This window comes from Ailuropoda melanoleuca, chromosome 2, assembly GCF_002007445.2.
Source record: "Ailuropoda melanoleuca isolate Jingjing chromosome 2, ASM200744v2, whole genome shotgun sequence".
Classification (NCBI taxonomy): domain Eukaryota; kingdom Metazoa; phylum Chordata; class Mammalia; order Carnivora; family Ursidae; genus Ailuropoda; species Ailuropoda melanoleuca.
Genome location: NC_048219.1, coordinates 193,088,004 through 193,111,157, shown reverse-complemented (window position 1 = coordinate 193,111,157; position 23,154 = coordinate 193,088,004). Strand labels below are relative to the sequence as shown.

At 52.5% G+C, this 23,154-nt stretch overlaps 2 protein-coding genes across 2 annotated transcripts in view; one reads left to right on the top strand and one right to left on the bottom strand.

The window, feature by feature from the left end:
- Positions 1-869: 869 nt before the first annotated feature.
- On the top strand, positions 870-18,845 carry HJURP (Holliday junction recognition protein). The gene is made up of 8 exons (XM_034655441.1): positions 870-879; positions 6,191-6,246; positions 8,865-8,967; positions 11,297-11,358; positions 12,645-12,737; positions 13,108-13,186; positions 14,859-16,461; positions 18,573-18,845. The coding sequence occupies exons 4-8, from the start codon at positions 11,356-11,358 to the stop codon at positions 18,607-18,609; spliced, it is 1,815 nt and encodes a 604-aa protein (XP_034511332.1). The 5' UTR covers positions 870-879; positions 6,191-6,246; positions 8,865-8,967; positions 11,297-11,355; the 3' UTR covers positions 18,610-18,845.
- A 2,195-nt stretch (positions 18,846-21,040) lies between these two features.
- The window catches only part of MROH2A (maestro heat like repeat family member 2A), a 43,585-nt gene continuing 41,471 nt past the window's right edge, over positions 21,041-23,154 (bottom strand). The window contains exons 39-42 of the mRNA XM_034642690.1: positions 22,903-23,034; positions 22,159-22,261; positions 21,821-21,886; positions 21,041-21,312 (exon numbers count right to left, since the gene is read on the bottom strand). Coding sequence (XP_034498581.1) covers positions 21,191-21,312; positions 21,821-21,886; positions 22,159-22,261; positions 22,903-23,034 — 423 coding nt within the window. The 3' untranslated portion in view covers positions 21,041-21,190. The remainder of the gene's footprint in view (positions 21,313-21,820; positions 21,887-22,158; positions 22,262-22,902; positions 23,035-23,154) is intronic.

Genomic DNA, 23,154 nt, shown 5'->3' with positions numbered 1-23,154 from the left:
CCTCCCCTTCTTTTCAGTCACGCACTGTGGTAATAATGTCGGCACAAGCACATAAATATGGCCAAGCTATGAAGCTAAATAAAACATCTAAAATGTCAATCATAAAATAAATTCCATATGAAAGATTGAATTATCTTTCCATTCTCTCTGGAGACAATACTACAAAATTAGTATCAATGAAGAGGCTGAGTAAGCACTCAAAACTATGTAGGGAAAAAAGGTGCGCCAGGACTTTAATAAAAATATTATATTTTCTTGGATCCTGTGACATTCATGCTATTTCTTCTTAAATATTTATGTTTGCTTTCCTTTTGTAATGGTAATTTGGTGGTGTCTTTCTTGGACCCCCGGGGTCCTACCTGCGCATGGCCCTGAGAGGGGCGGCCCCCGCAAGCCACCCAGACATTTCAGGTGCACAACGGAAGAATCGTACGTATTTCACAGGATTCTCGTAGCACCGCGGATTAACAGACACTGCACCTGCCGACCTGCCGACCTGCCACCTCCGAACGCAGGCGCAGTGACAGATCCCACCCCCCTCCTTTTCGCCCTTGCGCGGTGGCCGGGCGGGGCCGGAAACTCGGGCGTGGATTGGCCGGGAGTAAGATGCGTAGCTACGTTTGAAAGGCCCAATGAGCGCCCGGCCTCTCCGCACCAGCCAATAGGCAGTCGGAAGGGCAGGCAGAAAGGGCGGGAGTCGCTATTTGAACCGGGCCGCGGGAGGGGCCGCGGGAGGGGCTGCGGTCGTGCTTCCTGCTGGAGTTGGGTGTGCGTCTCGGAGCCATGGAGGACCAGCTCCTGGGGGAGGTTTCGCTGCTGCGGCAGCTTCGGGACAGCCGCCGCCGCTTCCAGAAGCACATGCAGCGACTGATAGAAAAGGTGCGGCACCCCCCACAGGCCCGCTGGAGTGGGGGAGTCGGGGCGCGAGGCCAATGGGGGAAAACGGGGTTGGTGGCTGGGGTAAGGATTGAGGCGGCGGAGCGCGGGGCCAACAGGGCAGGAAGGGTAGGGGAGATGGTGGTGGAGAGGAGGAAGCGGGGTTGGGGAGACGGGATTGGGGGTCTGGGGTGGAGGGGGGAAGGTGGTTGGGGGGCAAGAGAGAGGGAGNAGCTCCTGGGGGAGGCTTCGCTGCTGCGGCAGCTTCGGGACAGCCGCCGCCGCTTCCAGAAGCACATGCAGCGACTGATAGAAAAGGTGCGGCACCCCCCACAGGCCCGCTGGAGTGGGGGAGTCGGGGCGCGAGGCCAATGGGGGAAAACGGGGTTGGTGGCTGGGGTAAGGATTGAGGCGGCGGAGCGCGGGGCCAACAGGGCAGGAAGGGTAGGGGAGATGGTGGTGGAGAGGAGGAAGCGGGGTTGGGGAGACGGGATTGGGGGTCTGGGGTGGAGGGGGGAGGTGGTTGGGGGGCAAGAGAGAGGGAGGTCGATGGGGGGGGGGNCTGCAGACCCATAGATGCATGCTGGTTCAAAATGCCCCTGCCTGGCCACTTACTCTGTCAGCTTAGTCTGGTTGCTTTAACAGTGGAGACTGTGCCTCTGTTTCTTCATCTGTCAAAGGGGTTATTTGATGGGGTGTTGTAAGTTACATAAGCATGCTTGTGGAGCTCTTGGAACAGAGCCCAGCCCTCCCAAACCCCTCCTATTGACTGTTATTTGACCTATTTGACTTGGAGTATTAACTGTTCGCCCTGAGGTTCTGAGAACTTGGAACTTGACCTGAATATAGGGAGAAGGAGCCATTCTGTTTAGCGGTTGATGCTGTAAGCTGACTTAATCTCATGGATTCTCTTTGGTAACTAGGTGAAGAGGTCAGTTCCACCCACTCACTTATTACCGGGACATTCTGACCTATTTGTAAAGGCAAATCTCATCCATTTCTGTTGTGCACTGGACAGACAGGCACTAAAGGTTTCATAGGATCAGCTTCTGAAGTTAAATAAACTGTTAGCTGTCTCCATTTTTAGGTGAGCCAGCCACACCTTGGGTGAAAAGTTCATGAAGACAGAAGCTAAGATATGCCAGCTCCAGATTTCACTTACTCTCTGGTCTCTGTCGAGTGATGACAATCGCTTCTTGGCCTTTTGGCTAAGATCAAGTGTAGTGTCAGCGATGACAAATCTAACCTGAGGGCAGAACACAGGGCCATCCATGTAGGAATCATTCCTAAGGGTGTCACCAGCAGGCTTCACTCTGTTCTTATGCACTGTTTCTGCAAGGATGGGCATGTCTGGATATTTTGGCCCCTCCGCGTATCTAAAGCACCACTAACTCCACCAGTGAAACTCACTCTGACTCCAGTTTGAGGACAACAGTAGTTGAAGCATCTAAACAGCTTGAGGGCACTCACACTTAGAGCAACAAGGCCCCCCGGGGAGCTTGTTAAAACACAGATTCCTGGGGCCTCTGGCAGCAACGCTGGGTGTGGATTCAGTAGACCTAAGGAGCTCCTGGCTGATGATAGCGCAGTTCCGCTGACCTGTTGTTTAGCCTGGGGGGCACTTTCTGATTAGAGCTAGCTGACCTCCTTGTGGCGCGAACCCCCAATTGAAGGCAACACCATAGGGTGTGGAGTGCAGCTGACACTCCCACACTGATGAGGGTGAAGACAGTAGGGGGATCATAGTTGTCCACATGTGTTGACAGCTAACCGTGTGCCCTATGCTTCTGAGGTCTCCTGTTTTTGATTCTCAGCAACCCTTTGAGGTAGGTACTGTTCTTAGGATGCAACCGAAAGAAGTTAGGAAACTAGCTCCATGTCACTTAGCCGCACCGGCAAAGCCTTGACTTGACTTAGCACATTTGCTTAGCATCACTTTGTTCTGGAAAGGCCACGTGGCACAGTGGTCAGGAGCACAGAGAGTCACTCCCCTGGGTTCACAGCCTGGCCCCACCACTTGGCTGAGCGGCCTGGGCTTGGTGACTTGACCTACTTCTTGCCTCTGTGTCTCCATCTGTACAGTGAACTTGGTGAGTGCCTACCCCCCGCCAGGAAGTTACGAGTACTCCACATGAGTCCCTTAGAAGTGAGTTGTAAGTTCGAAATATGGTATACACAGGAGGTGTTTAGGATAGAGCCTGGAACATGGTGAGCACTGTGCAAACGTTCGCTGCCAGTATCATCCTTAGTAACCATCTCAACCCAACGATCCTGTCTTACTCACTTTGAATTTACTTGGGGGCCGACGGAGGGTTAGGGAGAGATTAAGTATTCTTGCCCAGGTTCTGCTAACTAGTAAGTGGCAGGACTCCGAATCTCAGTGTTCCCAAATCTCAGCCTTACTGTGTACATATAGATTGCCCTCAGAAAGCACTCTGTACACAGGGTGGAGAGATTGCCCTCAAACAGTGCTTCTAGTCTATATGTAGAATGTAGATTGCTCTCAGTATATATATTTTGAGGACAATACTTGACCTGTGGGTGTTGCTTGTTCCCATATAACTGTGTGGCTTACGGACAGAATTGGACGAACTGCTGCTTACTAGATGGGAGAGTTTCATTAACAACAGGTTTTTGTCTAAATTAAAAAAAAAACAAACCTTCAGCCTCACAAAGATGAAAACAACAGAATATCAGAAGTCGGGCTTGCTCTCAGTGTACATCTTTCTTTTGCCTGTCCCTTTGGTTTTCTTTGACATACACTGAGCAGAAATTCAGGGGTCAGGATTGTGTAAGTGGTAATTTTTATTTCATTTCTTTTCTGAAGGATTGAGAATTTGGGGCGGAGGACTAGTAAAGGAGAGCAACAAAGGACACATCCAGGTATTTAATGTCAAATTTTATCACCAACACACGCTGCCGTGCAGGAATATCAATGGGAATAAAGGTGTGAGTCCACTGTGGCCACGCCGGGAGCCTCCGGAGATCACCGTGGGGCTACTGATCTCTGGCTTTCTCACCCAAGCCACCCCATTTTCCTCTAAGGATTTACTGAGAAGCTTTGCTTGTGCTGCTTGTCAGGTACTGGGAGGAGCTGTCCGTGATTCCTCTGCTGTAGGCTGAGGGGCTCTTGACAGCAGCCCCATGTGCAGGGCGGCCGGCGGGGGGAATCTGCTCCCGCCCCAGCTTCAGCCACAGTTGCGAGCTTACTTTGTTGGGTCCTTACAGAAAAAACCCGACCCAGTTCCTTTGAGGAAAGAAACATGCCTCTCTTCTCTTCTGCAAGGTTAGAGACTAGGGCGAGGGTATGGGATCACGCTTCTTTCCCCATGGAGCTACCTTCCAAAGCCCGGGTGTGGTTTTCCCCAAATTTATCCCTGGACACTGCAGCAGGCGGCCTGGTGTGTTCATGAGAGGAGCGGACACAGCTCGCCTTCCCGCTGGGAGACCCACGGAGTCTTGCTACAGTCATGTTTGCAAGGACATCCGGTATCCCCTTAATGACTGCTTCTCAGCCAAGAAGCCTGTGCCCCAGAATGAAAACGTCAGGGTTAGGATTCCCAAGCCATTAACAGCAATTCTGAAATATAATTTCTTCCTGATTGTTTTCATCACACACATGCGTTTAGTTGTAGAAATGTTAGAAATACATGTAACTATTACAGTCAACCTGACATCTGTAGTCACTAATGATATTTTAGTATAATGTAATTCCTGTTTATAATACACAAGTTTTTTACGCTCTGTTTTCCACACAAAATACATTGTGAACATTTCTTTTCATCCTCCATTGTATGATTCAGTTACCTTTTTTAAAAAACTTCTCTGGAGGATAGGCATGTAGCTGTTTGCACCTTCCTTTATTATAAACTGGNTAACTCCACCAGTGAAACTCACTCTGACTCCAGTTTGAGGACAACAGTAGTTGAAGCATCTAAACAGCTTGAGGGCACTCACACTTAGAGCAACAAGGCCCCCCGGGGAGCTTGTTAAAACACAGATTCCTGGGGCCTCTGGCAGCAACGCTGGGTGTGGATTCAGTAGACCTAAGGAGCTCCTGGCTGATGATAGCGCAGTTCCGCTGACCTGTTGTTTAGCCTGGGGGGCACTTTCTGATTAGAGCTAGCTGACCTCCTTGTGGCGCGAACCCCCAATTGAAGGCAACACCATAGGGTGTGGAGTGCAGCTGACACTCCCACACTGATGAGGGTGAAGACAGTAGGGGGATCATAGTTGTCCACATGTGTTGACAGCTAACCGTGTGCCCTATGCTTCTGAGGTCTCCTGTTTTTGATTCTCAGCAACCCTTTGAGGTAGGTACTGTTCTTAGGATGCAGCCGAAAGAAGTTAGGGAACTAGCCCCATGTCACTTAGCCGCACCGGCAAAGCCTTGACTTGACTTAGCACATTTGCTTAGCATCACTTTGTTCTGGAAAGGCCACGTGGCACAGTGGTCAGGAGCACAGAGAGTCACTCCCCTGGGTTCACAGCCTGGCCCCACCACTTGGCTGAGCGGCCTGGGCTTGGTGACTTGACCTACTTCTTGCCTCTGTGTCTCCATCTGTACAGTGAACTTGGTGAGTGCCTACCCCCCGCCAGGAAGTTACGAGTACTCCACATGAGTCCCTTAGAAGTGAGTTGTAAGTTCGAAATATGGTATACACAGGAGGTGTTTAGGATAGAGCCTGGAACATGGTGAGCACTGTGCAAACGTTCGCTGCCAGTATCATCCTTAGTAACCATCTCAACCCAACGATCCTGTCTTACTCACTTTGAATTTACTTGGGGGCCGACGGAGGGTTAGGGAGAGATTAAGTATTCTTGCCCAGGTTCTGCTAACTAGTAAGTGGCAGGACTCCGAATCTCAGTGTTCCCAAATCTCAGCCTTACTGTGTACATATAGATTGCCCTCAGAAAGCACTCTGTACACAGGGTGGAGAGATTGCCCTCAAACAGTGCTTCTAGTCTATATGTAGAATGTAGATTGCTCTCAGTATATATATTTTGAGGACAATACTTGACCTGTGGGTGTTGCTTGTTCCCATATAACTGTGTGGCTTACGGACAGAATTGGACGAACTGCTGCTTACTAGATGGGAGAGTTTCATTAACAACAGGTTTTTGTCTAAATTAAAAAAAAAACAAACCTTCAGCCTCACAAAGATGAAAACAACAGAATATCAGAAGTCGGGCTTGCTCTCAGTGTACATCTTTCTTTTGCCTGTCCCTTTGGTTTTCTTTGACATACACTGAGCAGAAATTCAGGGGTCAGGATTGTGTAAGTGGTAATTTTTATTTCATTTCTTTTCTGAAGGATTGAGAATTTGGGGCGGAGGACTAGTAAAGGAGAGCAACAAAGGACACATCCAGGTATTTAATGTCAAATTTTATCACCAACACACGCTGCCGTGCAGGAATATCAATGGGAATAAAGGTGTGAGTCCACTGTGGCCACGCCGGGAGCCTCCGGAGATCACCGTGGGGCTACTGATCTCTGGCTTTCTCACCCAAGCCACCCCATTTTCCTCTAAGGATTTACTGAGAAGCTTTGCTTGTGCTGCTTGTCAGGTACTGGGAGGAGCTGTCCGTGATTCCTCTGCTGTAGGCTGAGGGGCTCTTGACAGCAGCCCCATGTGCAGGGCGGCCGGCGGGGGGAATCTGCTCCCGCCCCAGCTTCAGCCACAGTTGCGAGCTTACTTTGTTGGGTCCTTACAGAAAAAACCCGACCCAGTTCCTTTGAGGAAAGAAACATGCCTCTCTTCTCTTCTGCAAGGTTAGAGACTAGGGCGAGGGTATGGGATCACGCTTCTTTCCCCATGGAGCTACCTTCCAAAGCCCGGGTGTGGTTTTCCCCAAATTTATCCCTGGACACTGCAGCAGGCGGCCTGGTGTGTTCATGAGAGGAGCGGACACAGCTCGCCTTCCCGCTGGGAGACCCACGGAGTCTTGCTACAGTCATGTTTGCAAGGACATCCGGTATCCCCTTAATGACTGCTTCTCAGCCAAGAAGCCTGTGCCCCAGAATGAAAACGTCAGGGTTAGGATTCCCAAGCCATTAACAGCAATTCTGAAATATAATTTCTTCCTGATTGTTTTCATCACACACATGCGTTTAGTTGTAGAAATGTTAGAAATACATGTAACTATTACAGTCAACCTGACATCTGTAGTCACTAATGATATTTTAGTATAATGTAATTCCTGTTTATAATACACAAGTTTTTTACGCTCTGTTTTCCACACAAAATACATTGTGAACATTTCTTTTCATCCTCCATTGTATGATTCAGTTACCTTTTTTAAAAAACTTCTCTGGAGGATAGGCATGTAGCTGTTTGCACCTTCCTTTATTATAAACTGGGATTGGCACACTTCCGCTGAAGGGCCAGGTGAGAAGTATTTTCGGCCTTGCTGGCTGTGTGGTCACAATTACTCTGTTCTGTATTGTGAGGGGAAGGCTCCCATATCCCATATATGAATGGGCAGGCCTGGCTGTGTTCCCATGAAACTTCCTTTATAAGACCCCTGTTATAAATACCCCTCAGAGGACCATCCTTGTGTCTTTCCAGTGCCAGTATTATCCCTTACATAATAGATGCCAGGAAATGCGATTATTAGGTTAAAGTATGCGTACTCTAAATTATGCGTGATAGGGATGCCCACGATCAGACCAGTGCTTGGATGGCCCGGATAGCCACGTGTTTCCATCTGGACATTTATTTACGGTTTTTGCTTGAAGTGCAGGAGCGCTTTTGCCTGGGGTCTAGAGAATTCGAAGCCCCTCTCCTAGGATTAGAAGACTGGGCATCATCTGTGCTGACCACTCAGACGTCTGCAGCCCCCCAAAGTTACTGTGTGTGACTGTGCCCAAATCTGCCTTCTTTTCCCAGACAACCAGATACTCAGGTGCCCCCCCCCACTGCACCCCTGGAATGGCTGCCTCGAGGCCATGGGGGGCGGTAAGCCACAGCAGGCTGTGCGTGTGTTGACCTGTCGGTCTGGTCCCGACACGAGGCCCGGATTCTCTTTGTAGCCCCCAGAGCTGCCAGTCGTCAGTGCCCATGGCTCCGCTTCCCCCTAGTTCTCAGATCAAGTTCTGCCTCCCGTCCAGACGCGGCAGCCACGAAACAGCTCCTCCACAGGCCCCTCCTGGTCCCTCCCATCTGTTCTAGGTGATTCGGTCCCTGCTTACCCAACACAAAGGGGCGGCACTCCCCAAGGCAGCATTCAGTTCCCACACACTGTTCGCAGCCAGCCACGAGCCCCCTGGTCCCGAGGTAGCACGAGGATTGTCCCTGAAGGGACGGGCCTCACGTGTTCTCACTGCTGTTTTCGCAAGGCGGCAGGGTTCCTAAGATGCCGCAGCCAATCCGGTGTCTTGAATTCTCAGATGTTACTCCTGAGAACCCATTGACGGCATTCGTCAGGATCGTTAGCGAGGCCAGGGGTGGAGACCAGGCTGTAGAGAGCGGCACACGGCCCGCTGGCTGCCCCTGCGGCGTGAGCCCTGGTCACGACGGCTGATTGCCCCTGAGAGCTGGCCTCACACGCACAGGGTTACAGATGAGATCACAGCAGGTCCCTCAGGGCCTCTCCGATTTCTGGGTTCTCCCCACTGATCTAGTGACCGGGCTGTCCTGTGGCGTTTGGGTTTTATGTGGCCGCCACACGTGGGCTGCAATCTGGCCCCTGCGTTCCCGCCTTTGCTCCTCGAGTCCCCTGCCCTGTCCCCCACCGTCCGAGTGGTTCTGAGAGCAGTAGCCCAGGGCACACCCAGAGGAAGAAACTTGTTCCTTCTCTGAGGGGAACCCTTACAATCGCCAGGGAGTCTCGAGGCCCTTTGTGCGGGAAAGTACTAGAAGAGAAGTGCGTGAAACCCTGTTCTCTCATACGCTAAAGGAAGGATTGTAGGGTGGTTACTTCACAGTGGCTTTGAAGTGCGTTCTCACTGAATCGAGCCTGTCTTGATCCACTTCTGTGCTTTTGAGGACTCCCAGGTGGAGACGGTCAGCAGGAGCAGTGGCGGCTCCGCGGAAGCCAGCGCCAGAGGCCCGCCGCCTCCCGTGCCCAGCACACGGGTCCTGGCAGTGGGTGAGTGTCCCTGTGCTAGGCGGCGGGGTTGGCAGGGGCACGGGTCCCTGGTACAGCATTTAAAGTCCAGATCCCTCACTAGGACTTTTTCCAAGGCTATTTTAAAAACCAGAGCGTCTTAAAGTGCCTGCTACCTCCTTCTGTCTTGTTCAGTTACATCCGTGGTACTTGACACCTAAACTACACTCGAACGTTCTTGAAGAATGGACATACACCCTCCCATGCCTTTTTTAACTTATTGCTCCCCCTTAAAAAAATTAATCTCAGGAATTTCCCCATAGGGCGGTATTTGAACTTCTGACTTCCGTGGGACGTCTTCCTGCCTCTGTGTCACCTTGTCCTCCTTCCTTGTTCTCAGAGGGGCCTCCTTTTCTGCCCCGGGCCAGTCCTGCTACCCAAAGCCGGACCCAGCCTGTTTTCTGGGGAATCTGTCGACCGCCGCCGTCTTTCTCTCTTTGGGGTCTCCCTCGGCCCTGGGTGCAGCCCGTCAGTGTTGAATGCACTCAGATTTCATCTCAAGCACACAGAGCATAGATGATGGACCCCCTCCGCCCTGTGCCCCCCTCTAGCCACCTAGCCTTGGTTCTACTTCCCCTCACAACCCAACTTGTGGGGGCTGCTCATACTCACACCTGCCATGCACTCCGCCAGCTCCCTGCTGGCTCCCGACTCCATCTGGACAGCGTAACTCTCAGTGGTCCCAGCCACCCCGTTGCTGACTCCCATTGGCATTCCGTGGCTTCTATCCCATTGCCCTCTTGGTAGCATTTGAAGCTTCTGGAAATCCTGGCATTTGCCGGTGGCCCTGTGCCCTGTGGGTTTTCTTCCTTCTCTGCCCCTCCTGCCAGCCCACCTCCCCTCTCCACTGGTTGCCCTTTCTTGAGATTGGTCAGAGCCCCTCACTCTGGTGGAACCCCCAGCCCAGACCCTGTCAGCCTCTCTTCTTGAATACTTTGTCTAAATTTGGCACATCTAAACTGAAAAGGTCACCCTAGCACATCTGTAGACTGAGCCAGAAACCCAGCCCCTCCCTCCCTCCTACCCAAGACGTCATCCTCCTTGCCTCTGCCTCCCACCGTCCCTCGTGCCACTCTGCCCCCGTGCCGCACTTCACCCCCCACAGTACCAGCTCTGCGACCACGCCGTCCGGTCAGACCGCTTCTCTGCTCAAAGCACTGAGGTGGCTTCCTGTTGCTTTGAGGATAAAGGGCAGAATCCTGGCCCGCCTGCCATGTTTCACTGCCCCCAGCAAGCCCCCTGACCCCCAGATCAGAACAGACCTCCACCTTTACCCAGGCTCTCTACATCAGTTCTTTTCTGGGTAGCAGTTAACCAGACTGTATGTCTGTAATGTCAGACTTTGTAACTGGTCAGGAACCCACATCTCCTGCCAGCCCTGGTCTTCCACAGCCTTTGCGTGCCCTGCCCCGCCCACACTGGCACCTCGCCTGCTCTGGGCTGGCTGTAAAATAGGTTCAGTCCTTCGGGGGACACTGGCTGGTCTTTCCAAATAGAAGTAGAGACACCTTAATGAAGGTGTTTACTCATTGATCCCGATTTTAACTCCACAAATCCTTAGGTCCATGAGTTTCTGGACTGCTTGAAATCATTAGAAATCGTTATCCCGGAGCTGCACCGTCCAGCATGGTGGCTCTTGTTGCCGGTGGCTTTTCAAATGAATTGAAAATTAAATAAAATTTAACATTATGTTTCCCGGCCTCATCAGCCACATTCCAGGTGTTCACCAGCCACGTGTGGCCAGTGGCTGACATACCAGACAGCAGGTAGGGAACTTTACATCATCACAGACTAGGACAGTGCAGGGCTAGAGCGACTCAGCTCCTAAAATCAGAGGCCATTGAAGGAACTCGAGGTGATAGAAAGCTTCTCCAGGGGCGCCTGGGTGGCTCAGTCGGTTAAGCATCTGCCTTCGGCTCACATCATGATCTTGGGGTCCTGGGATCCATCCCCACATCGGGCTCCACTCTCAGCAAGGAGTCTGCTTCTCCCTTTCCCTTCGCCCCTACCCCCTGCTTATGCGCACGCGCGCACACAAACACACACACACACACTCTCTCTCTCTCTCAAATAAATAAATAAAATCTTTAAAAAAAAAAAAAAAGTAAGCAAGCATGCCAGCTGCTTCTCCGGTCGTATTCCTGTTCTGATGGGTTTGTTGCATTACTGGTAATCAGGACAGCGACAGATGGCTATGTCCCTGTTGAAGGGAGCATTCTAGAACATGCTATAGTGATGCAAAAACTGTCCTTAGGAGGAAGATGCAAGCTTTCTTTAAAATGCTGATCGAGATTTCCTTTTTTGCTTTTAGATTCAAAAAGCGATGATGATACATCTTTATATCACGAAGATGTGGTTGCTGGTTCCTTCATGGTAAGCCCTGCCTCTTGTAATGAAGGGACCAAGCCTGGGCTTGGGGATACAAGGGCACATCCCCATTTCCGGTGTCTTTCTTGTCCTCATCCGAGGCTCGCTCTTTGCTGATACCACCCCTCACGTCTCTGGTCCTCCTTCAGATCCCACAAGGCAGCGAGGGGCTCCTGTGTAGCACGCGGCAGCCATTACTGCCCGCGGTTCCAGTCCGGTTTACTGAACTTCCAAACGTCTTGGATGATGTTCCGTCTGCAGATAGAACAGTCACAATTCACAGTGTGCCCATACCCTTGATCGAGCACGCAATATTGAAAGTTAGGTTCTAAGCTGGCCTTTGCCCGAAGAGGCAATATCGTAAGAAAGTTGTTTCTGGGAAGTATTTCCAGGTCAGCCCTTGGAAGCCCATGTCATCACGAGGTCACATCATCAGGCTTTTGTTCTGTCTGCCTCCCAGAGTGGCCCAGTGGTCCCAGAAATCACCTCTCTCCTCTGTACCCATCAGGATCTGATCTCACCTTCCCTCCATTGGGATACACGAGAAAATACAAAGAACTTAGTCAAGTGGAGCGTCTTTCCTGCCCCCAGTGTCAGATGCTGGAATAGCTAGTATGTGGGTTTTCTCTAAAATGTCTCTTTTCATGCAGAGTTTGCCCATATACCCGATGTGTGACTTTTCATTGTCTAACTGGAATGGGCAGTGACCCTGGGGTGAAGGGGACACTTTTTGAAGTATTACGTTGGGGCAGCAGTAAAGGGGAAGCAGATGGCCCCAGCAATAAGGAACACCCTGGACAGTGTGTGTTTGTGTTATCTCCCATCTGCCTCCCACTCGGGTGCAGAGTGAAGGTCGAGATGCCCTCTCCCCTGGCACGTGGCAGAAGGGGAATGGAGAGGCGGCTGTTCCTGCCTCCTGAGCCAAAATGCTGAACATCTTTTCTTATAAATGTACTGATCACGGCTGATTCTCATAGTTGAGTCCCGAACTCACCTAAGAATATTCAGATTGTTTTAAATTATTTTCTGTTGTAGTAATGCTGTCCTAAACCTCCACAGGCTCCTATTTTTTGTCTTGTTTTACTTTCTTTTGGATGGGTGTCACTGGGTAAATTATCTAAAGTTCGACTTCTGGGTCAGGTGGCTTTTCAGAGGGTCTGGACCGCTTTGCACTAACAGCAAGGAGCGAAAAGCAACTTTGAGGATCTTCGTTTACTGATGTGTGTTTGTTCCAGAACCCAAGAGCTCCAGACCCAAAAGCTCTTATGCATACTGGTTCTCTTCTCTATCAGCCTGCAGTGCCTTGGAGCCCTCTGAAAAATGAGATAAGGAGGAGATACCTGACCCAGGTGGACGCACTGCTATGGGATGAAGGGTGTTCGGAGGTAACATGCTGCCCGCCAGCGTCTTCTGACCATTGAATCCTAGAGACACGTTGAGGCCCGTTAATCAGGTTCTCATTCACGCTCCGTGACAGATGGGTGGTGGCGGTGGCCCTCTCGGGGTTCCCCTAGGGACCACCTGGACCAAGCTCCCGGTTTTACTAAGGGACCTCTTCCCACGTCTGCTGGAGGCTGCGGCCACCGCAATGGTGGTGACACTTGTCATGTCTGCTGCGGAGCTTAGACGCCCAGCCTGTGGTGGGGGCGGAGCGGCTCCTCACGCTATCCCGCGGGGCATAGCACTGGCGGTGAGGGGCCTCTTAGGATGCCTCCACCTATCGACACATATTAAAATCATGTGCTTTGATTTCAGTGTACTGATGACGGAGATGGAGAGGACACCTGTGCGACACTGATCCCTTCCTTGGCCTCGCCTGCCAGGCCTGCCCACGGTGAGTGTGACAGAAACTGCGTGAACCATGTCCCTTTTGCTTACGTGCGTGTTTCATTGACATAAACTGTGACCAGCGCTTAATAGGTAAATTATTCATATTTAACCAATGAACTGCTTTTTTCCTCTGGCGCTCCGGCATGCTAATACTGATCAGCTCTTTATCCTGACGTGCTGTTGTGAAACTTTTGAATCTCCAGAAACACAGGACTCCTGCGATACACATGCTTTGCTTACATGTAACAATCCACATGTTGTGGCATTTGCTTCTCCGCCCGCTGCACCCACGCCCACGCCCCGTGTACATCGACCTGTGTTCGTGTCTGTCGCTAAGTGCTGGCAGGTCTCCTAAGAACAGGGAAACCCCAGCACAGGCCAGGGTGTAGCTGGTCCCGCAGGCCAGGAGCTCCTGGGCCATCTCCTATCACAACTCTGCTGAATAGTCTTGGCTGCCAGTAGTTTGCAGAACGTCCCTCAATTTGGTCTTCTCTGGACTTTCTCAAGGTTAAGTTCATGTTAAACATTTTTGGCAAAAATACTGCATAGGTGATGATGTGTTCTCTGAGGATGTCCCGTCACTCTGTCCTGTTGTTGGTGACGCTCGAGCCTGAGCACTTAGCTAAGGGAGGACCCTCCAGGTTCCTTGTTCCTCAGAGTCGTCTGTGGGTGCCCCTCTGAGATTGCCTGGTTCCCCACAGACCTCCCCACCCCGTGGTTTTGGTGTCGGGCTCCAACTCCTGCCTGAGTCCATGCTGCAAACCCACCCTCTCTGGGTCCTACAGTTCCTCCCGGGAGCACCTGCTGGCATTCTTCCAAGCACTGTCTCACTTCTTTCCTGAATTTTGTTCTTTCCTTTATCCCCATGTGGTTTTGCTTAAAAAAAAAACAAAACCGTTCTGCTCAAGTTGTCCCACGTGTAGGCTGCAGGAGTCCTTCACTGGCTTCCACGTCCTCTAGCCTGTGCTGTTAGTTTTAAGCTCTTCATGCCCTCAACCCGGACTCCACGGTCGCCCCCACCCCCAGGGATCGCCAGCACCAAAACCCTCTGCTCGTCTGGTTGGTCGGGCGGTGCAGAGGCATTTCAGAGTCATGGCCCCTGCTACCACTTGCTCAACAGCCTTCTAAAGAAGGTTCCAGAGTTCCAAGCAACACTTTCATCCTCAGACAGTATCCCACTGAGGCAATGCGTTCCAAGTATGGTGTTCAAAGTGATTTGGATTCTTTTTCCTCTTCCCATTATCATCAGTTTGATACACACCAGAGTGCTTTCTGGGTCTGTTTTCACTTTTAGAGTTCCCCTATCCTCGTTGGTTTCATTTCATTTTTTAAATACATGAAACATTTCACATGATGTGGAAATCAGATCTGCATGACGAGGTGTATCCAGGGTCCTGTGTCTCCCCGCACCCCCAGGCCCACAGGTAAACAGTGGCACCATCACCTAAGGACCGAAGACCCCAGGGGGAAGTTTGGGTGGAGAGTAGAAGTTTAAGTTTGATAGCTAGAAGGAAATCTCTCTGAGAAGAATCTATCCCCACATTTTTATGGAATTTTTCTCTTGCCTTTTTGTATTGCTTAAAAAAGCCTCGTCACCATCCACCCTTTAGTTCCGTGGTCTCTGCAGATGACAGTCTTGAACGGTGGCACTTTACCTTGTGTCTGTTTTTCCCCAGGAGGCCATGGCCCTGTGTCTGGAAGGAGTCCTGGCGGCCCAGTTAAGCCGGCTTCATGTCCCGGAGAGCCCGGTCCTTCAGGCCCCTGCTCAGCAGACCTGGCTGTCGTGCCTAGAAGCGACAGTCTCTCTCTCCGCGAGTCCGGGGGGAGCAGCTTCTCAAGCAGCCCAGCCTTCGAGGCCGACGACATCTGCGACGTGACAATCAGCGACCTGTACGCGGGCATGCTGCACTCGATGAGCCGGCTGCTGAGCGCAAAGCCGTCCTGCATCATCTCCACCAAAACATCGTTTATCGCTCACAGCTGGAGCTCCAGGAGGCGGCACAGGTGTAAGAACAGAATGAACAAGACGCATTGCCGGGGGAGCGGGCCCTCGCGAAGGGGTTCCCAGGACAGACTCCCACCCTGGTCTGAGCCGCTGAAGGATGGGGAAGTGTTAAGAGATTGCGAGAACTTACTAGATGCTTCTGGCCGGAAGGTGGGTTTAAAATTGGAAAAAGCTTTCCCTGAAGTAAACAAACCCGAAATCCGCAAATTAAATCCAAGTTGGAAGGAGCTCAGGGGGTTGAGGAGTTTAATGCCCCAGAGGTGTTCTTCGTTGACTTATGGAGGATCCAGTGCAATCCATCCTCTTGGGCAAGAAAATAGGCTTATGGCACTAAAATGGTTAATTTCTCCTGTAAAGATCATTTCCAGACCAAGAATACTGCCCGGCAAGGGAGGGAATTGTTACAGGGAAATTGAAATGGAATTTGATAAGCTTCATCAGGAATACTGTCCAAATCCCGGGAAGCAGCCCTGCCTGACGTCCCTCCCGGGGCCCTCGGCTGTGGCCATGTACAGGGCTGGTCCCGCGAGCCCTCGTGGCCCCCGGGGCTTAGAAACCCGCAGGCTCAGTGGACCTTTCAGCAGAGCAGAAGCTAAGCAGTTCCGTGAGGCTTTTGAAGACCTGGGTGAACGAGCTGTTGGAGCAGGGGGAGGCCTGCCCAAGAGGGGTTCCCCTCCCTCGCTTTCAGAGACCAGCTCGGTGCAGAGCCCCCGCCGCTTGGAACAGAGACTTGACCTTCTTTTTCAAGGAAGCAATCTTGGAATACTTGGAAAGTCCGTATCACCTGGCAAAGCAACTTCAGTAACAGGCACAGAGCCTCTAAGCTGTGTTAGGAATCGTTACCATGAAATAAAAGAAAAATTTGACAAGCTTCATCAAAAGTATTGCCAGCAGTCACCGCAGCGGACACTGGCACCTTTACGTATCGGAACATCTCCAGATAGAGCAAGTGTGGAAGTTCAGTGTCCCAAAGGACGCACCTTGGAAAAATTAAACCCGGACTCTGGCTTCCAGGGTCCCCCAAAGCTATCAGCATCACCCCAGTGGAGCACAGAAAGTCCACAGGGCTCGACCACACTTGAGGCCCATCCGTCTATGTGCTTCGTGCCCGCTGCCAGGAGGGGCCGCCAGTCCCCTCCAAAGAGACGTCGATTATCAGATTCCCTGCTGTATGGACAGTGGGCCAGTTCCCAGGATCCATTGTGTGTGGTGTGCCGAGCCATCCCGTGGCTGGGCGACAGGCCGGCTCCCAACAGCCCCCCTGGGAAAAAAAGGTGCGTTTCTGTTGGTTGAATGTGGGTGTTTTACAGTTGGTTTCCTCCGTGTTCACTTTCCAAACTTTCTCCCAAATTCTTTCCCTTCCTCTGAAATGAGCATTTATATCCAGAACCTGTTCATGTATAAGATGCATCAAGGTCAGGCTGCAAGTGTTCTTACCAGGAACATTTTACACATTTCCCACCACAGTGCATTTAGGAGACTTTTCTAAAAAGCCTCGCTAGCGTGTTCTGTATGTGCTTGTCAAACTGTCCTTCCCAGTCTCTCCTGTCTCACTCAGAAAACAGCTGTCGTAAAGCAAAACTGACTTTCCGTTTATATCTGGGTTGCTTAACCGGGACAGAGCGGGAGTGGCTGGCTCGGGCCACATGCTCTTGCTCTGCCTACGATCTCAGTGCTCCGCATGGGGATCCCACCTTATCCCACAGTTTGGCTTGTGCGGAACACTTAAGTAAAGTTTGAGTGTGCGTGCGCCCTTCTCTTTTTCCAGGAGACGAGCTGCCAGAGGTGGGGTGGGGCAAGTCACGGTAGGTTGTCCAACGTTTCACATGAGCACCAGGCTTCCCAGCACACACTTCGGTGTCCCCAGGCCGGGATTCGGGCGATGCGACTCTTCTGAATGAGCACACATTCGGGGTTTCCTGTGTGGGTGGTGTGGGCAGGTGAGGCCAAGGAAAGAACTTACTCTTCCCTCCTTGTCCCAGGCAGATGGGCTGCCCCCTTCGGGGCCGTTCAGATGAACCCCATCTGCCCTAACATCCCCTGTTCTCTTTTCCCCGCTGTGATCCCGTCCCAGGGACAGGGGCATTCCTCTCAGATGAGCCCTGAGTTGTCTCTGTCACCAGCCCTGAGTGACCCCACGGGGTCCCCCGTCTGCTGGGGCAGTGGCTCTTTCCCTGATAGCACGAGGCTTTCCCTTTCGTCTGGGCCTTGGGCTCTTTGCCTGCGCCCATCTCGGACCAGACCACCAGCAGGGAAGTCGGAGCCATATTGTGAGTTTTGTGGGGCAGAGGCTTTCGGGGATCATGGCAGGCGCACTCCAAGGAGAATTGAGAGCGAAGCGCCCACGTGACCTCTCAGGATGACCTCTAAGGATGACTTCCTTCTCAGCCGAGAAGTGAGAGCCAGCCCCGCTGGTCTAAGCCTGCACCTGCTCACGCGGTGTCCCTCCTGACCCGTCCTACCTCTTCCTGCCCCTCAGCCTCACCTCTGTGGCTTTTCCCACAAATCTCGTCCCCAGATTTGCTGGCATGTCAAGCCACCTGCTGACTCAGCCCCTGGAGTTCAGCAGGGTCACTCCGCCTACCCTCTTCCGCCTCGGCTGCCCCCGACCCACCCCTCCCACCTCAGGAGATCCGCCTTCTCGATGCCTGGCAGTCTCCTCCAGTTCACCTGCCCAGCGAGGGCCCGTGGGGCGGGAGATGGCCCGCCAAGGTCACAGCCATGAGTGATGCCCTGTGCCGGGCAGTGGGCACCCGGAGGAGGACTCTGCCCTCTGTGGGGCCGGCTCCCCTGGAATTTGATAAGTCTTGGTGGCCGCCCCCTGGAGGGTTTCATCTTATAACTGTGATATGAACATATTTAACCATTTTCCACATTTTTCTTCTTTTCCTACTTAAATTATAAATGCCTTGAGGACAGGGACCAAATCTTCACAATTGTGACTAGAAGGAATGTTAATGGCCGACGTATGAGTCCCTTTCTGGGTGCCAGGCCGTGTGGAAGCTTCTCACAGGCTCCTTCCTTGATCCCCAGACGAGCCCTTTGATGAGATAGGTCTCATCCGACAGGCAGGTTCTGTCTCTTACTGTATAAATAAGGGAACGTAGCTGAAGCCTCCTAACTCCCGGTTCCCCCCAGGCCAGGAGTTGAAGCTCGCGGGCGGGACCACCAGGTGGCGCTGCTGCTGGGAGGGGAGTTACCCTCGGGTGGGTTTCCTACATCCTTGACACTGTTGCTGAAGCATGCTGGCATTTTCTATAGCGGACACACGAATGCTTGTATATATGCAATGGAATAAATACAAAACAGTTAAGCTTTTGGTGGCTCGGGAATTCTAGTGGAATTTTACTGAAATCATTTCCCTTGTCTTTTTTTTTTCCTAAAGGAAAGAACACATCTTTCAAGATGGAACAGAAAAGTGACTTTGTATTAGAAAAGTTGAAAGCTGAAGATATATAGCCAAGTTATTTTTAAGAGTTTGTCCCTCTTCCCCCTACTCTGCTTGCGTGCGCGCGCGTGTGTTTTTAATCCTCAAGAATATGTAAGAACTGGCTTCACTTATCTGCCCTTCAAAGCAAATGTCAGTGAAACTGTTCCCATTAAAATGACTCTGAGTTCTTGGTATAGAAATTATTTGAATAAAGTTGCTCAATTAAAATTTTTCATGTGGTCCTTTCTAGGCCTATTTTCCCCATGTGTTCTTTTTAAAATCTAGACACGTCCTCAGAAAGCTCTCCATGCCCGGTTGTTAAGAGAAACTTGTTTGCTCTAAAACCCGTGTAAGCCCCAGATATGACGGTTTCAGGCCAGGAACTTGGTCTCTTCCATATTAGCAGATAGCAAATTGAAACATTTACTCACCCCTTGAAAGTATTTCCTAACACCTTTATATTTGTAGCTGAAAATGTGCTGTATTCAGACAGTCCTGGGATGGTCCCAAACCTTGCAGCCACACGGTGTCCCCGACAGGGCATTTGCTCACCCCACCCCCGCCCCCCGCCGACACACACCTCCTGCCTCCGACCCAGGCCTGTGCTGCTGTTCTCTGGCCCAGCCAGGCCCCGCTGCCGGGCAGGCTGGAACATCAGGGGTTTGGTTGTCCTCTACTGGAAGACGGCAGGTAGGAGAGCTCAGGCACGGGTCTCGGGCAATTCTCAGGCTCTGCCCGTACAGCGCGCTGTAGACTCCGGGGTGGTCTGTGCTGCTGCCGCGTGCAGAGTGGAGTGCTGCACGTACTCTGCAACTGGGCTTCACAAGAGCTGTTTGCACTTGACAGGAGCCGATGCGCGCGGGTGTCTCGTGTTTCGAGGGTCTAGGTAGCTGGTTTCCTCCACGGCCCTGCCGGCTGCCTGCCGCTAAGGACGCGCGCAGCCGCGGTGCTCGAGTGCGTGCGTGGGCTCACCGGTGGCGGACGTCGTGGATGCGTGTGTCTTCAACTTCCCTGATTGTTGCCAAATCGCTTTCCCAAGTGGCTATCAGTTTGCGCTCTGTCCAGTCATGGAAGAGGTCCCGTGTCCCGTATTAGTGCCGCCAGCGGACGCCACTCCCGGGGGGGGGGGGGGGGGGGGGGAAAGAAACATACTGCAGTGTGCGTTTCTGGGGTACTGGCTTTTCGAGTGTCTGCTCCAGACTCTCATTTGCTTTGTTTCCTACTGATCTGGGTGTATCCTGGGTGACGATCCAGTTATACAAACCAACCTGGTTTCATCAACATTGCCGGTAACTTCTTCCATCTCTGATGTGTCATTTAACTTTACGGCTTCTTCTCCCACAGAAGTTAGTTCGTTAACAGAGTCAGGTAGTTTCATCCTTTTATTTTTTCTGGCTTCTGCTCTTCACTTTTTAAAGACAACCTAGTCTCAGGAGTAAAAATACTTTTGTCCTGCATCTTTGCTTTTCAAATTTAGGTCTACGAACCATCTGGAGATGTTCTGCACGGCTACGAAGGGGATGAAGCCTGGTTGTGCGCCCCCCGTTGCTCTTTCCTCGGCACCCGCACCCAGTGACATGTCCGTTCCCACCCGAATGTGTGGTATTCGGGTCTGTAGGCAGCGACACTCCTCAGTGCTTGGCAGGAAGCACCTTTGCTATCCCACGGGAGCCACAAAACAACGGGAAAACCACTGTCCCCGGGAAGCCTTGGGCGCGCGGATGGTCTTTGCCCCGCAGCGCTCTCCCACCGGCGGGCCCAGGGTGGTGGCTGCCTTCGGCAGTCAGTGCAAAGGCCCAGCAGTCCCACCGTTACTGCTCAGGAGACAACCACAGGCGACCCTGCTGCTGGCCCGAGCGTCTGGAAACCTCCCCTGCTCCCCTCCCCTCTCCCCTGCTCTTTCTTGGACACGGTCATCATTTCTCCTTTTTTGAGCCTCAGCCCTATTCTGTTCCAGGCCCCACTGGGTCCCTGTCCCAGCCTGTCCTGTCAGGCTCCGTGACGGGAAGAGTGAGGGCAGGCCTGAGGTAGTGTCACTTCCCCAAGACACCCCCCCCGACCCCTGTCGTCCCCACGCTGGTGGCCACTCCCCCCACCCCTGCACCCTGGCTGCCGCCCTCCTTGCTCAGATACTTACCACAGTCCCCGGCCCAGACGCCTCTTTTCCGTCAAGGGTCGGGTCCTGGGGGGCAGAGGCTGGACAGCAGCCCACCTCCCCTCTCTGCCTGGCACAGCGCCCGGCAGCGGAGTGCACCACAGTGGCTTCAGACCCTCTGGGCTGAGGGGGCCGTCGGACCCTTGCACACTCCGGGGAGGCGGGAATGAAACAGCCCCATTGGGACACAATTCTCCCTCTGCCCCACTGTCTTGGCTCCAGGATGTTGTCACCTTACAGTCAGAAATCTGCACTCCCAATGGCCATGGAGGTTTATTTCAAGGCGAGGAAAGAAAGGGACGCTGATTATTTTAGAACAATGCTTTGCGTAACAAACTAAATTAAAAACGTCTGTGTCGCCGCGGTCGGCATGGTTGGGCGCTCCGAGGACGCAGTTTACACTTTACATTCGAACCCCCTAGCAAAATCCTCCGGGTGAAGCCAAAAGCGGGTGCTGGCTACACGTATCCAAGATCTTGAGAGTCTCCAGGGCTGCCCTCTGGACCCCAGGATCCGAGTCCAGCTGCAGCTCCTGGAGAGCTGAGAGCAGCACAGACGGGAGAGAATCAGGCCCCAGCACAGCCGTGCCCTCCGCCCTGGGCAGCCGAGCACGTGGAGGGCCCCCCGAAGCCGCCCGTGCAGCACGGGGCTCCCGTGGACTGCAGACAGGGAGCCCCTGTGTGTGCAGCTGGAGGACGGCAGGTGCAGCTGTGCGTGCACACACATCCCCCCATCCGGGCCTTCCGTGACTTCTCTCCCAGGGACAGGAAGATCACCCACAGAACCCAAGCGCCATGTGCATCAGTGGAAGGAATCAGGGTGGAAACATCTCATCAATATTTGTGACGGGGAGGCGGGCAGAGGGCACAGGGAATGAAAGGACTCCACGCCCAGATAGCTGTCTTCCTAGAAAGCCGTCCGCAGGCTTGTGCCCTGCTCTGTGCCCCAATTACACGGGGAACGGCGGGCTGCCTCTGCCCCGGGGGGTTTCTCTAAGCTCCCCGAACGAGTTTAGTGGGCTCAGGATAATTGAGTCTCTGCCACTTACAGTTCCGTAATGCCGGAAAGTCCAGTTTTCTCAGGTGATGCGCAGACATCTGCTTCATAATAGTTCCTACAATGAGAGCCGGCGAAATGCTCATCACACAAATAGGGGGTCTGTTTTAGCAGAGAGTCTGTTTTACCTTTCGAGACCTGTTTAGGACTCCGCTGCCCATGCTTGATAGAGAATCAAGCCGGTGTGAAGCAAAGTGGGAGAGGACGCAGAGAAGGGGACTTCCACTGAGTCTGGCCCCTGCCCTGCCACCTATCCCTGTCCCCCTCCGGCTCCAGGCCCAGTCCGGCCCTCCATGTCCCTCCCTCATCAGGAGACATCCGCTCACTCACCTGCCAGGTTGCAGGCAGCAATTCTGATCCTTGGCAAGTTACTATTAACGTAGGTCATTGTTTCCAGCAAGAAGCTATAGAGCACGGCAGGCTTTTTCTGAGTCTGCAAGAGACAAAGGATGAACAGAGCCATGGAGGATGAGGTCCTAGAGATTGGCTGCCCACAGAGTGTGTTCCCATCTGTCGGATGCAGAAGGGTCTGCCCAGAGAGGGCAAGTGCCCATCCCAGCGTCACACAGCAAATTAGTAGCTGGACAACTTAACGACTTCCAGACCCCTGTTACATTCTGTCTGACCCAAGGAAGAGATTATATTGTCTACAAACTGCATGGCTGTCCAATACCGTGGCCACTGGCCACAGGTGGTCCCTGAGCACTTAAAATGTGACTAGTTTGAATTAAGTATGAAGAGCCTCCTGCATTTTGATGACAGAAACTCAAAACTGTAAAATATCACGTTAATAATTTGTACATTGATTACATGTTGAAATGACAATGGTTTGGATCCATCGGGTTGAGTAAGATCTATTCAATTTGGTTTCACCTCTTTCACTTTTCTTAACGTAGCTACCAGAAAACAGACGGGTATGTGGCTTGCATTCTGGCTCTGTTGGACGGTGCTGGTCTTGATGCCTCATGTCCAGAAGGTGAGCACAGGATCGGAAAACTGTAGCAGCCGTGATCCTAAGCCCCAAGCCCCAGAGCAGCCAACCTCCAACAGGCCCATGGCCCTCAGCTTCCTCACCAGAATGGAGCACAGCGTTGTCTGGAAAACGGTCATCTCATCGGCCGTACCGCTGTCCCTTCGGCCCCAGCTGCTCTCCAGGGCCTTCCAGCCCCAGAAGTGCACACACTGAAACATGGTAGCCATACAGGCCTGGAGGGACACCAGGCAGAGGATGGAGGAAGGGCATCAGGCAGACCGAGGGGATGCACACGGTCTGGGGGTGGGGGTGGGGGATGGCAGGGCTGACGTTCCACCGATAGGCCAGAGGGC